This window comes from Oncorhynchus tshawytscha, linkage group LG05 (assembly GCF_018296145.1).
Source record: "Oncorhynchus tshawytscha isolate Ot180627B linkage group LG05, Otsh_v2.0, whole genome shotgun sequence".
NCBI classification, from domain to species: Eukaryota; Metazoa; Chordata; class Actinopteri; order Salmoniformes; family Salmonidae; genus Oncorhynchus; species Oncorhynchus tshawytscha.
In genome coordinates, this window is record NC_056433.1 from 18,016,710 (window position 1) to 18,031,910 (window position 15,201).

General features: G+C 42.8%; 1 protein-coding gene across 1 annotated transcript; it reads left to right on the forward strand.

The window, feature by feature from the left end:
* Positions 1-6,804: 6,804 nt before the first annotated feature.
* LOC121846575 (36.4 kDa proline-rich protein-like) lies at positions 6,805-13,693 on the forward strand. The gene is made up of 2 exons (XM_042322693.1): positions 6,805-7,621; positions 13,665-13,693. Exons 1-2 carry the CDS (start codon positions 6,805-6,807, stop codon positions 13,691-13,693), a joined length of 846 nt encoding a protein of 281 aa, XP_042178627.1.
* The last annotated feature ends 1,508 nt before the right edge of the window (positions 13,694-15,201 follow it).

The following is a 15,201-nucleotide window of genomic DNA, read 5'->3' on the forward strand; positions in this document are numbered from 1 at the left end:
AGAACTGAGAGTACCACTGTGAAATGTCAACGGAGTACTGAGCGTACCACTGTGAAATGTCAACGGAGAACTGAGCGTACCACTGTGAAATAACAACGGAGAACTGAGCGTACCACTGTGAAATGTCAACAGATCTGAGCGTACCACTGTGAAATAACAACGGAGAACTGAGCGTACCACTGTGGAATGTTAATGGAGATCTGAGCGTACCACTGTGGAATGTTAATGGGGAACTGAGCGTACCACTGTGGAATGTTAATGGAGAACTGAGAGTACCACTGTGAAAGGTCAATGAAGAACTGAGCGTACCACTGTGAAATGTCAACGGAGAACTGAGAGTACCACTGTGAAAGGTCAATGAAGAACTGAGCGTACCACTGTGAAATGTCAACAGATCTGAGCGTACCACTGTGAAATAACAATGGAGAACTGAGCATACTACTGTGGAATGTTAATGGAGATCTGAGCGTACCACTGTGAAATGTCAACGGAGAACTGAGTGTACCACTGTGAAATGTCAATGGAGGACTGAGCGTACCGCTGGGAAATGTTAATGGAGAACTGATCGTACCACTGTGAAATGTCAACGGAGGACTGAGCGTACCGCTGTGGAATGTTAATGGAGAACTGAGCGTACCACTGTGAAATGTCAACGGAGGACTGAGCGTACCACTGGGAAATGTTAATGGAGACCTGAACGTACCACTGTGAAATGTCAACGGAGGACTGAGCGTACCACTGGGAAATGTTAATGGAGACCTGAACGTACCACTGTGAAATGTCAACGGAGGACTGAGCGTACCACTGTGAAATGTCAACGGAGGACTGAGCGTACCGCTGGGAAATGTTAATGGAGACCTGAATGTACCACTGTAAAATGTCAACGGAGGACTGAGCGTACCACTGTGAAATGTCAACGGAGAACTGAGAGTACCACTGTGAAATGTCAACGGAGAACTGAGAGTACCACTGTGAAATAACAATGGAGAACTGAGCGTACCACTGTGAAATAACAACGGAGAACTGAGAGTACCACTGTGAAATGTCAACGGAGTACTGAGCGTACCACTGTGAAATGTCAACGGAGAACTGAGCGTACCACTGTGAAATAACAACGGAGAACTGAGCGTACCACTGTGAAATGTCAACAGATCTGAGCGTACCACTGTGAAATAACAACGGAGAACTGAGCGTACCACTGTGGAATGTTAATGGAGATCTGAGCGTACCACTGTGGAATGTTAATGGGGAACTGAGCGTACCACTGTGGAATGTTAATGGAGAACTGAGCGTACCACTGTGAAATGTCAACGGAGGACTGAGCGTACCACTGTGAAATGTCAACGGAGGACTGAGCGTACCACTGTGAAATGTCAACGGAGGACTGAGCGTACCACTGTGAAATGTCAACGGAGGACTGAGCGTACCACTGTGAAATGTCAACGGAGGACTGAGAGTACCACTGTGAAATGTCAACGGAGTCAACTAAGCTAACCACATATTGAGCGTACCACTGTGAAATGTCAATGGAGAACTGAGCGTACCACTGTGAAATGTCAACGGAGGACTGAGCGTACCACTGTGAAATGTCAACGGAGTCAACTAAGCTAACCACATATTGAGCGTACCACAAGCTTTTTATTTTCATAGCCTTTTACATTGAATTCAGTTCAAACCACTTTGCAGACATCCGTCACCATATTTAAAATCCTCAATAGTCACCGTGAAAAAGTACATCGCTCTGTCAACAGAGCTCGGTGCCTATTATCGGATGTATTAGCTTACGAAATCTGACTTTTTAAAATAATGTTAATTATATGTAAGAAAGACACTACTGAATGATTAAGTTCATAAAGAATCCTATTTGTGTTGGTAAAAGGTATTTTATAACATAAGGAGGTTACTCCCCCAGAGCGGGTGGACACCCCAAAGACTGGGACTTCAATCAAATTTTGGGCTGTGGTCATAAACTGGACACACATGTTTGGGAGTAAGAGCACAAGCATTATCTGTGTCATGTATCCCCCATTTCTATGAAAAACAGATTGTAACAGTGGTGGATGTCACAGAGATCCACCGGCCAAACATTGACACCAGCCACAGCCCGTTTTTCTAACGGGTCTTTCTAACGTATGGAGTGTCAGGGTGAAGAGAGTGAAACAATGGTCATCTCCAAAAGATCCATCGCAATTCGTTAGCGGTGTCCGACTCCTCCGAGAGGTTTCCTCCAGGTTTATCAGCAAACAGCCAATGAATATGCAGTTAAACAAACAGACATCCAAATATAAGACCACCGTGGCTAACGTCATTATGTCTGTGTCCGCAGCTTGTCTGTCAGAAGAAAGCGCCAGCCCTGTTTGAGGAACTCTTGTGGGGATTTAACCACACCAGAATTCTGATCGGACTTGGACTCTGTCCCAGAATGCTGAGTTAATAGCCTTTCTCTCCATTGAATAATGCTTTGAATCTCTAATGTGGCTTGTATGCAGGAACTGTAGTTTAACGTGCCTTTGAGGGAACTTCATTTCCGACAGTACAATGACCGAGGTAAAAAGGTACATTGTCTGCAAAACATCCTGTAATATCTTCAAATTGTATCTAACTTCACAAGATATCATAGGATATAGCACTCTGTAGAATTGTGATAAACTAATCATTTGTCAGTAAACTTAGAAAATGCAGTGAATTCACACTTGCATGTGTGTTGATGAACCTGATGCACCCAATGCACCCAATATGGATGCCCAAGGAGAGCTTTTCTGTCCGTGTTTGTGTCATCTATTTTTGTTCTTTCTCCTTCTGTTACATAAGAATTTTTCAGGATCCAGAAAAAAATATTGCAGGTGTAAAAAGGCCTCTCTTGTAAGTGCCCCTCATAGCTAGCTGTCAATCAATCAAATATTTCTCAACGTTTCACAACAGTGGGGATAAATACATAAATGGACACACATATGTATATATATATATATATATATATATATATATATATATATATATATATATATATATATATATATACATATTCTAATTCTAATTCTATTCTAATTCTAATTTCTACAGATGTAACTCAGCACCAGATAAGTATTTACACTCAGATCAAGGCTCACATTGAAACCCTCCACTATAAGGTGTTTTGTTGATGTCAATCAACACATCATTCCATAACACAACACAAAAACAACATCACTGAGATCAAATGATTTTAGAAAATACGACAAGTATTCTCTTTAATATGAAGGATCCACACAGCTCAGTGGCTCTGTTGTTTCATTCAAAGTGGCCCAGTTTCCTCCTCCAAATTCAAGTCCCTTAGTCTGGGCCTGCCCACATGCCATACATTACTGTTGAGGCCACCTGTTGAAATGGTGGGTGGCTAATTCGAGGAGTGGGTGTAACACTCCACTTGACAGACCACCCTACCCCTTCCAACCTCTAACTGCCACCGTCCATACCCCAGGCCCCATACCCCTGGGCCTGCACCCCCAGCCTGTTATGGCAGCTCCCCTGATTGATGGAGCCCCACTCAGGGTTAATTTACACTCATGAATTATGCATGCTGTGATGCCACCGCTCCATTCTCTATTTCTCTCCATGGGTTGAGGCTACTTCATGGCAGAAATCAAGATATTTCCCTTCTTCTCCTTGCCACTGTTCCTATCAACAATTACATGGGGAGTGGGGATGGACTGGAATGGGCTGATTTTTAGATGATGTCTGTAGAAAGGCTGGTGCATTCTTTTGGTATTCATTATTGAAATGTTGGAAATGGTAAGTAGTATCAATTCATAACATTCAGATCTTCAAAACAATACCTATTTTCTCATTATTTTTGCATAGGAAAGGCTTTTCCTTTTGTTTGTGAGGAAATAATGCCCAAATATTGACATAATTATCTAAATAGCAGATAGAAAATATGAACTTCACTGCTTTTCACACAGTCAGGTATTTAGCTGGGTTAGTGGTAGAAAGCGTTGGTTTGAACTCGGTACAGGTTTAACTCTGCGGACATGACATTACTAAGCTATCATTTACAGATGATGCCACTAAAATTCATTACCTGTTGTATGTCAGTGACAGCTCAAAATAAGGTTTCAAATGTTCCACTTAATGAGGCACATATCTTTTCAATTCAAGCTTTGCTTTGGGAAACAGTGTAAAACTGTCCCTCTCACTCATAAAATACACTGGATCCAGTCAAGGTATTTCAAAGACACAATATAATCAACAACTATGAACAAAGTTGCATAACTTGTCGGACATTCCTGAGAAAATGGATGATGTCCCTCACTTCCCCCCCGATGGGAACAGGCTGGTGATTGATGGTACCTGACCCAGTCGGAGGCGAAAGGAACACCCCTTGAAAGACAACATGTGCCACTCTTTTTTAAACATGGTATCCCTCCTGCTATTTCAGTCCCCTCTCCACTGCGTCTCCATTTTTCGTAGATGACAATTATGCCGCTCAGCAGTTTCCCAGATCTGACTGCAGCTTGTCACTGCATGCAGGGAATATTACAGGACAATGTTAAACTACTCCATCTATAACGGAGTCCATGCTTGACCAAGCCCTCCAAGGTCTTGATAGAGTTGTACAATAGGGCCCTCCCCTCCACTGTAGTTGGTATGATTCTGAGGGGAAATGGCACAACACTGTAGACTGTTTCAATCGTTTTTAAATGACAGACATCCTATTTTATGTCTAAGATCACTTCAGCATTTTTGTGGTCTGAGTCCTCTTTGCGTTCACATTGCTATGTTTAGAAAAGAACAAAGATCTTTTTCCAACATTCACTCAATGCACTCTGGGTAAATACACTAGAAAAACACTACAAGATCTGTCTGGGAAAAGTCAAGAACAAGACAAGCTTTAAAATAAAACATTAACTAGCTGTTGAGGTTGGTTACTGAGCTCTCATGGTGTCAGTAAAGATGATGGAGTTTTGAAAACAACTGTATTTTGACACCCAACAGCAGCTGTCAATTGTGTCGCGAGGTTGTGGTTAATATCTGACCAGTGGACCACCAATCTTCCCCAGCAAAATGTGTTGTTAGTCTCGATATTGACATGCTTCATAAATCAGAGGCAATGAATTGTCAGCTGCTATTTCTACACTCTGTGAAATCTGACCTGCCTTGTTGGGAGCAGAGATCCTAGCAGGGGTATTGACTTGGTGTTGTGAGGGGGGAAATGGCTGGAGCCCATTGTTTGACACACACACACCCCTCCCCGCTCCCCCACACAAACACACACAAAAGCATGGACCCACAAGCGCACAGACTCACACACAGAAGCATGAACACACAAGCACGGACACAACCAAAATCACACATAAGCCATTAATAACACACTCGAGCAAGTGAGCACTCACACACACCATTCTATAAACCATGACTACTGGGTTTAGAAAATCATTAGCAATGAAGAGGCATCAACATGTACCGTGAGCATACTATATACAATTACAACTTCTTTTTCACAAAGAATACATTCCAGCCTTGAGTGTTGCCAGCCCAAATCCAGAGAAGGTGAAAAATGAAGGAAGTGGAGAATAAAAATAAATAGGGCTTGTCTGAGCAGCACAGTGACAGATCACAATCTCTCTCTCTCTCTCTCTCTCTCTCTCTCTCTCTCTCCCCACTCTTTCTCTCTCTCTCGCTCTCACTCTCTCACTCTCTCTCCCTCTCTCCCACTCTCTCTCTCTCTCTCTCTCTCTCCACTCTCTCTCTCTCTCTCTCTCTCTCGCTCTCTCTCTCTCTCTCCCACTCTTTCTCTCTCTCTTGCTCTCACTCTCTTTCTCCCTCTCTCTCACTCTCTCTCCCTCTCTCCCTCTCTCACACTTTTTCCCCCTCTCTCTCACTTCTCCAAACAGTTATCTGTCAACAAGCAGTCCCTTCATTCAAGTGAAATATAGTGTAAAGGGAGATGTCTTCCATCTGTCCACCGTCATTAAGCTTCCCATTAAGTGAGATGTTTTCATTTCCTTGAAGGAGCCGTGTGACTGGATCTGGATAGAGATCACTGCTGTACACTGACGAAGAGAGGAAATAGACTGTCAGGTGTCCGTTCCCATTCATGCCACCCAGACATCCACCCAGACACTCCAGCCAGACATCCACCCAGACACTCCATCCAGACATCCACCCAGACACTCCATCCAGACATCCACCCAGACACTCCACCCAGACACTCCACCCAGACACTCCACCCAGACATCCACCCAGACATCCACCCAGACACTCCACCCAGGCATCCACCCAGACACTCCACCCAGACACTCCACCCAGACACTCCACCCAGACATCCACCCAGACACTCCACCCAGACATCCACCCAGATATCCACCCAGACACTCAACCCAGAAACTCCACCCAGACACTCCATCCAGACACTCCACCCAGACACTCCACCCATACATCCACCCAGACATCCACCCAGCCACTCCACCCAGACATCCACCCAGACACTCCATCCAGACACTCCACCCAGAAACTCCACCCAGACACTCCATCCAGACACTCCATCCAGACATCCACCCAGACACTCCATCCAGACATCCACCCAGACATCCACCCAGACACTCCACCCCAAAACTCCATCTAGACACTCCACCTAGAAACTCCACCCAGACATCCACCCAGACACTCAATCCAGACATTCACCCAGACACTCTACCCAGAATCTCCACCCAGACATCCACCCAGACACTCCACCCAGACATTCACTCAGACACTCCACCCAGACCCTCCACCCAGATATCCACCTAGAAACTCCCCATAGACCTCCACCCAGACCTCCACCCAGACATGCACCCAGACATCCACCCAGACTCTCCACCCAGACATCCACCCAGACCTCCACCCAGACTTCCACCCAGACATACACCCAGACCTCCACCCAGACCTCCACCCAGCCACTCCACCCAGACCCTCCACCCAGACCTCCACCCAGACATCTACCCAGACACTCCACCCAGACATCCACCCAGACCTCCACCCAGACTTCCACCCAGACATCCACCCAGACCTCCACCCACACCTCCACCCAGCCACTCCACCCAGACCCTCCACCCAGACCTCCACCCAGACATCCACCCAGACCTCCACCCAGACTTCCACCCAGACATCCACCCAGACCTCCACCCACACCTCCACCCAGCCACTCCACCCAGACCCTCCACCCAGACCTCCACCCAGACATCTACCCAGACACTCCACCCAGACATCCACCCAGACCTCCACCCAGACTTCCACCCAGACATCCACCCACACCTTCACCCAGCCACTCCACCCAGACCCTCCACCCAGACCTCCACCCAGACATCCACCCAGACCTCCACCCAGACTTCCACCCAGACATCCACCCAGACCTCCACCCACACCTCCACCCAGCCACTCCACCCAGACCCTCCACCCAGACCTCCACCCAGACATCTACCCAGACCTCCACCCAGACTTCCACCCAGACATCCACCCAGACCTCCACCCACACCTCCACCCAGACCTCCACCCACACCTCCACCCAGCCACTCCACCCAGACCCTCCACCCAGACCTACACCCAGACATCCACCCAGACCTCCACCCAGACTTCCACCCAGACATCCACCCACACCTCCACCCACGCCTCAAATCAAATCAAATCAAATCAAATCAAATTTTATTTGTCACATACACATGGTTAGCAGATGTTAATGCGAGTGTAGCGAAATGCTTGTGCTTCTAGTTCCGACAATGCAGTAATAACGAGCAAGTAATCTAACTAACAATTCCAAAAAAAACTACTGTCATACACAGTGTAAGGGGATAAAGAATATGTACATAAGGATATATGAATGAGTGATGGTACAGAGCAGCATAGGCAAGATACAGTAGATGATATCGAGTACAGTATATACATATGAGATAAGTATGTAAACCAAGTGGCATAGTTAAAGTGGCTAGTGATACATGTATTACATAAGGATGCAGTCGATGATATAGAGTACAGTATCAACGTATGCATATGAGATGAACAATGTAGGGTAAGTAACATTATATAAGGTAGCATTGTTTAAAGTGGCTAGTGATATATTTACATCATTTCCCATTTCCCTCCACCCAGCCACTCCACCCAGACCCTCCACCCAGACCTCCACCCAGACATCTACCCAGACACTCCACCCAGACATCCACGCCACATATTTTCTATTGAACATTTATCCAAATTAAACACACTCATAATGTGAGCATGTATTGAAAAGGTATTGCTACAGTTGACAGAGATCTTTGTCTTTCAGAAAACCCCTGTGACTAATGGCACCAAATGTACATATTTTTTTATAGTGTTTATTTTATTTTAGGGTGAGATAATGCTTTATTGTAGGCCTAGAATTGTCAACTTTTCCCTGCGGTATGCATTTGTCATTGTTATCAGCAGGGAAAGAAATGGAGCAAATACAATTTATTAATCAATGTTGATGGAAATTAAGACAAACGGAAAACCATAGTTCCAGTACATCCCACCAGTTCACATCTGAATAATGACATTTCCCCTTTTTTATGATCTGGCCTCAGTAACTCAAGCAATTACAACAAATCATTAAACACCAAAGCTAATGAACAATTACATTCATTATTTATTCATATAGCCATGAAATCCAAGTCAGATCCGTTTAGTTGTGTTACTGCTCTGCTGTCGTGTGATTTCTCCCTGACCCTGACCGTTTCGGAATTCAGCTCTTTCTGATCAGGGTTGTGTCTCAAATAGCACCCTATTCCCTACAGTACATAGGGCACTACTTAACTATGGAATAGGGCGCCATTTGGAATGCAGACCTGGACTTTGAATAAGATACCATTTAAAACAGACTGCTAAAAACGAATAGTCTACTTTAACATCTCATAAATACTGTGCTATTCAGTTGTTTTAATTGTCCCTCTATTGAAAAGGGTGTATTTAGGTATTAGTCTGTAATTGATGTGGTGAGTTGTTGATCATCCTTTGTAGATCAACAGCCGTTCACTAGGTGCGATTGATTGTGTGTAAGCTGTGTAACTGTTGCAATCCATTCAACCCAGCTCCATTAGGTTGTGCACAACAAGTCCACTTTCACACATGCTCTACTCACACATACATAGCTGTCACCTCATCATCCCACTAGCTGTCCCCAAGTCATTCACTCCAGGATGCACTCATCCCAATTCACCTGCATGACTGCTACTGACTATATTGGAGATGCTGTGTATAGCCCAATGCATGTGGAACTACATGTGCAAACTATTGGATCCATGGAACACATCAACCACATGAAAAATAGGTCTATGCATAATAGGTATAATCTATGCATTTCAAAATGCCTTTTATGTTAAAATAAACAATCTTCTGACATTTTTTCAAAAGGGTTCTTCAGCTGTCCCCATAGGAGAACCCTTTTTGGCTCCAGGTAGAACTCTTTTGGGTTTTATGTAGAACCCCCTTGTGGAAAGGATTTTACATGGAACCCAAAATGGGGACCCAAAATGGGGACAATCGAAGAACTGTTTTAGGTTCTAGATAACACCTTTTTTTCTTAGGAGTGTACTTATATACAGTATGCCATTTTATACAGTATATAGAAGTTTCACAAGCAATTTCTGGAGACATGGACCAGTACTGGCCGGGCTGCTTGTTGTTGGTACGATAGTTGGTATGGAGGGTAAACTATGACCCCTTGTGTATGGAGTTGAACTGTCATAGGTGTGCATTGCAGACAGCCCTGCAGCTCTACATAGCCCTACATTTGGATCAAACCTCCTCATCAAAACATGCCACAGAGTTCCAGGAAAACATCTGTATTACGTTAGGCAGCAAACTATTGTAGAGTATTTTTACAGCTACATCAACAGAATGCACAAGGGACGTGACACACATACACATGATAAGACACGTACTCTACACACACATACACATGGATGTTGTATTGTAAATATGTGATAGTGGAGGCCTGAGGAAAAACACGAAATGTATTGGTTAAAGTGTTATGAAATGTAATGTGATGTAATATTTTAAATGGTATAAGACGGTCTTATGTTGCTGGACCCCAGGAAGAGTAGCTGCTGCCTTGGCCGGGACTACTGGGTATCCATAATAAACCGCAGGAAGAGTAGCTGCTGCCTTGGCAGGAACTAATGTGGATCCTTAATAAATACAAATACAAAATTGTGTTTCCCATGTTGCAGATGGTGCTATACACTCCCAGGGTCACTGTTGTTGCGTCAATATATCTATTTCTTCATTCAAATCAAATCACTAATTGGATCAGGCCATGTGGATTATCTAGGTATCTTTTTCAACATGCCATGGTCATCGAGTGGCGTAATATTGGGTGCCTAGCTAGCACATAACGTTCTGAGAACAATATATTTCTTAAAGCTTGGTGAGAGCATGGTTGTGCTATGGTTATTTTGCATTCAACCTTCTTACAACTTTCTAGGAATGGTGCAGGACAGCTGCTTGAAAAAAAAACATTATTTTCTTGGTATTTTATTACTTTCATTACAGAACGTTTCAAACATGGTTACATGTAATTTCAATTTTTGTGTTTTTTGTCGGAGAAGGTTCTAGGAACGTTCTCCGACTGGTTCTCAAATAGTTCAAAGAACATTATGAAACAACATTCTTCTGTGGGAATTTCAGTACTTCAGCATAACGTTTCCAATAGGTTTCCTCAAGGTTCTATTTAAAGTCATGTTCTCAAAATGTTCCAAGAACGTTAATTATTAAGAAATAACATTCTTCTGTGGGAATTTCAGTACTTTAGCTTAAAGTTTCCTACAGGTTTCCCCGTGGTTCTATTTAAAATAATGTCTCAAAAATTGTTCAGAGAACATTAAGACAACTTCCCATTAAAAAACACAAGAAAACGTTAGTAAAGTTTTGAAAACATTCTTAAGAATGTACATTCCGTTCTCAGCATCAACAAAAATGTTCTATCCTCTATCTTGTTAAGTGTGTTCAGAGGTGAATACAACAAGGGTTATGTTTGCAGAGGGACACACTGGAAGTAGGGGTATTACATAATAATAATAATAATAATAAAAGCATGTATTACTCATGTACTGTATGAACTGAGAAAAATACTTACTCCCCCCTGCATGGTTGTATGGATCACTGTGGCCTCACCCACTCATTGGTCACACCCACTAATAGGCCACACCTGATCTTAATAAGTGCTTGTTTCCTTTGAAATTAGCTCTGTTTGAATAGACTAAAATGAATAGCTCTGTATGAGTAAAACAACATGGTATGCTAGTTCCATCTTGGTGGCACAGTGGACTGAAGATAGAGAACAAAAGATTATAGGTTCAAATCTCACTGATGCTGTGTCACACAAAAAATAAAATTGCATGATTAATTCCTATGTTAATTCCTAGATTTCCATGTCACCTATCTGTGCATGGAGGTCCTAAAAAAGCTTGCAGTGTTACTGAAAGTTTTAAGGAAGTTATAAAAAAAACCTCAAAATAACCTATAATTTCCATTCTCAGAGCTTTAATAAAACCTCATGGAAGAACTGGCAAGGAACCTGAGTAAAATGTTCTCAGAACCTCCCTGCAACTTAAACTTACTCTTGAAAGCTGTAATAGTAGAATGCACAAGGTGCAATTTCAAAATTGGGTAGTTGTCAGGTGTTAGTTGTGCAGAGGTGAGAAAAAAATAACGAACTTTACTCGGGAAAATAATCAGGAAATAAATCCACGCAGGGATCACAAACCCTAACACAAAAGACTAACACAAACCAGGAACAATCACGCACAAAACATAATGGGAACCAGAGGGTTAAATAGGGAAATAATAATAACTTAATGGGAACCAGGTGTGTACACTCAAGACATAACAAATGGAAAACAGAAACATGGATCGGTGGCAGCTAGAAAGCCGGTGACGACGACCGCCGAGCGCTGCCCGAACAAGGAGAGGCACCAACTTCGGCGGAAGACGTGACAGCAGTGCATCATCAGTTCCTCTTGTCATGGTAGTTATTGCATATCTTAGAGAACTATTTATAACTTGTCAGAAATAACCCATTTTATTTAGTTTTTTTAGCCCATAGATGTTGCTGTAATTTTTTTGTCACTCAAATATCACATGAATAGACATGGCGAAATGTATATAATTGCACGAAAATGTGCTTTTAAACTGCAAAATGTTCTTTCCATCCTATGACAAAATGTGTAGAATTGCAGGAAATAAGCTTTAAACCTGCCAAAGTCTCTCCACCAACAAGAGGTATGTGAACAGTTTGTGTCATGAACAGTGCTTTTGCCCACAGAAATAGACGCGGCGCGGGATGTTCTCTGGGGGGGGAGTGAAAAAGTGTTGGAACCACTGTTCTAGACCATGAAACTGATTCCATGTGCCATGCAGGCCTCTATACTCACGTCTTTGTCTTTCTCCCCAATGATGAATAAATAGGCGTTCCATAGGGCAAAGATGGGTACTGTGACAAATGTGTCATGATACTGAATGATGTGACCTATGAGTAACATGCGTCCCTTATTCATTCACACACACGCACATAGCTGATTATCTCTTGGTGAACCCAGTGTGAACCCAGTTTGACAGTGGAATGACTGAATGGTCTGCAGTGTGCACACTGGTGCTTTGTCTTCGATCATTCATGTTTTACTTTCAGATGAACACTGTAATATAAAAATGTATCGTATCATACTTGGAGAACCATTCCGCCACTTTCTCAAATCAAATGAAAACAGGGAAATAAACTAGTGAATATATTTGACATTATTTATAAACTAGTGAATATATTTGACATTATTTATTTTCTACTATATATATACTACTACTATATAATATATAGTAGTAGTATATATATGTGACGTTATAAAGTAGTTCACTGTTCTTATACTTGCCGATGATGATTAGGTAACCTAATTAATAATGACCTTCACATGTAAATCTCATCAGTGCCTAATTAAAGTACTAATTATGTGCACATATCTCAAGTTAGTGCCATTAGTTTTTAATCAACCTAGAAAAATGTATGCCTGAAATTGCAAGCCAATTATGTATTACTAATCTCTAAATAACACGTTAATGTAATTTTCAAAAAACTGTCTAAATAATCAACTTTAGGTTGAAGTAAAGTGCAAGGTAAGAAACAAATCAAAATAAATGAAGGGACTAAAACCAAGGTTGTATTTCTGCACTGTGTGAAATATTATTATGATGTGTTTCAAAATGTCCATGGGAGGAAGAATCCACTCAGCTAGCGCATTTGGTTCCTTGGAAGTTGTGGGGACGTATGTTTTTGGCTTGACATTGGTTGTGTGAATGAAGTCATATGTTTCCTGATCGGTAAAACAGATTTTTTTTAAAGTTCTGAGAACAGAAGTGAACATTTTGGCTGTTCTGGGAACGTTTACTTTTAAAGCTGGACTGAGTTCCCCTGCCGATCCCTCGCGCCCCACAGTTTTGGAACCACTGGTCTAGAATATAGATCTTCATGATAAGAGAAAGAGAGTCTATGACAACCTTCCTGGAGTCTGAATTCCTGGCCCAGTAAGGGACAGACAGGGGGCTAGAGTGGGTAGCTGGCAAGTCGGCGGACAGCTGATCTTTGATCCCGTATATAGAGACACACTCTACATCCCCTTTTTGACATGTAATTGTATCCCCTTGTCCCTCAGACTCTCATAAACGTGAGACCATCCCTTAAAATCAGGCCAATTATCCATGCCAACATGTGTCACTGGTTATTGAGAATTGTATGGAGTAACCCACTGATACTACAGTACTGTACATTAAGCTATAGGCAAGAAGATTGAGGCACTGTTTGATATTACTCTTGTCCAATAACTCATGTAGAATGGCCTTTAGCAAAATAAATAATGTGTGTTAATAATGTGTCATATATTAAAACCAACTGCACAGATTAAATCTCATACTTGATATTATACTGAGAAATGGACTTGAGTGATGTGAGAACAAAATATGTGTTGAGAATTCTAACCACATACAGTGTATAGGCCGACACCGACGGGGATGTAGAGGCCAATGCTGACTGGATAGTAGAGGCCAATGCTGACAGGGAAATAGAGGCCAATGCTGATGGGGAAGTATAGGCCAATGCTGATGGGGCGGTAGAGGCCAATGCTGATGGGTGAGGAGAGGCCAATGCTGATGGGGGGGTAGAGGCCAATGGTGATGGGAGGTAGTGGCCAAGGCTGATAGGGGAGTAGTGGCCAATGCTGATGACGAAGTAGAGGCCAATGCTGATAGGGAGGGGGGGCCAATGCTGATAGGAAAGTAGAGGCCAATGCTGATGGCGAAGTAGAGGCCAATGCTGATGGAGAAGTTGGTTAAAGGAGATGATGTTGATCTCTGCTGTCAATATAAATTGTAATTATTTAAACTTTATTTAACTAGGCAAATCAGTTAAGAACAAATTATTATTTACAATGACGGCCTACCCCGGCCAAACCAAGACAACGCTAGGCCAATTGTGCGTCACCCTAGAGAGACTCCCAATCACGGTCGGTTGTGATATAGCATGGAATCGAACCAGGGTCTGTAATGAAGCTTCTAGCACTGAGCACTGATGCAGTGCCTTAGACCGCTGCGCCACTAAGTATGCCCAAGAGTGGGACGTCAGGTAGCCTAGCAGTAAAGAGCGTAGCGCCAGTAACCAAAGGTTGCTGGTTTGAATCCCCTAGCTGAATAATCTGTCGATATGCCCTGAGCAAGGCACATAACCATAATTGCACCTGTAAATTGCTCTGGATAAGAGTGTCTATTAACATGTAAACGAGTGCTTTTTGAGTCATATTCGACCTCTGGGGGAAATTTAATATCCCTAAAATACAGTCTAGAATTTTTATTATAGATTATATAAACACACTGGACTGATGGAGTTCATAAAACAGCATTAAGAATTTATGCTGTGGTATACAGCGTTGAGTGGGGCCTTGCGTCCGGATTTTTAGTACCTCGTTAAAAGTCAAACACGCTTTGAATTATGTAGAGGTGAAATAGTGTTCCTCTCTCCTTGTTGGGGATATTGTTGAGAGTGGAAACAAATCAAAGAACACTTCAACTTCGGTATCCATTTAGGAGCCGTTTACATACATAAACACAGCTGTGGAGGAATCACACACAGGCAACAGGCATCACATAAATAACATAGATGGACCATAAACTATTCGTACTGTTATCAGTGATGCTGAG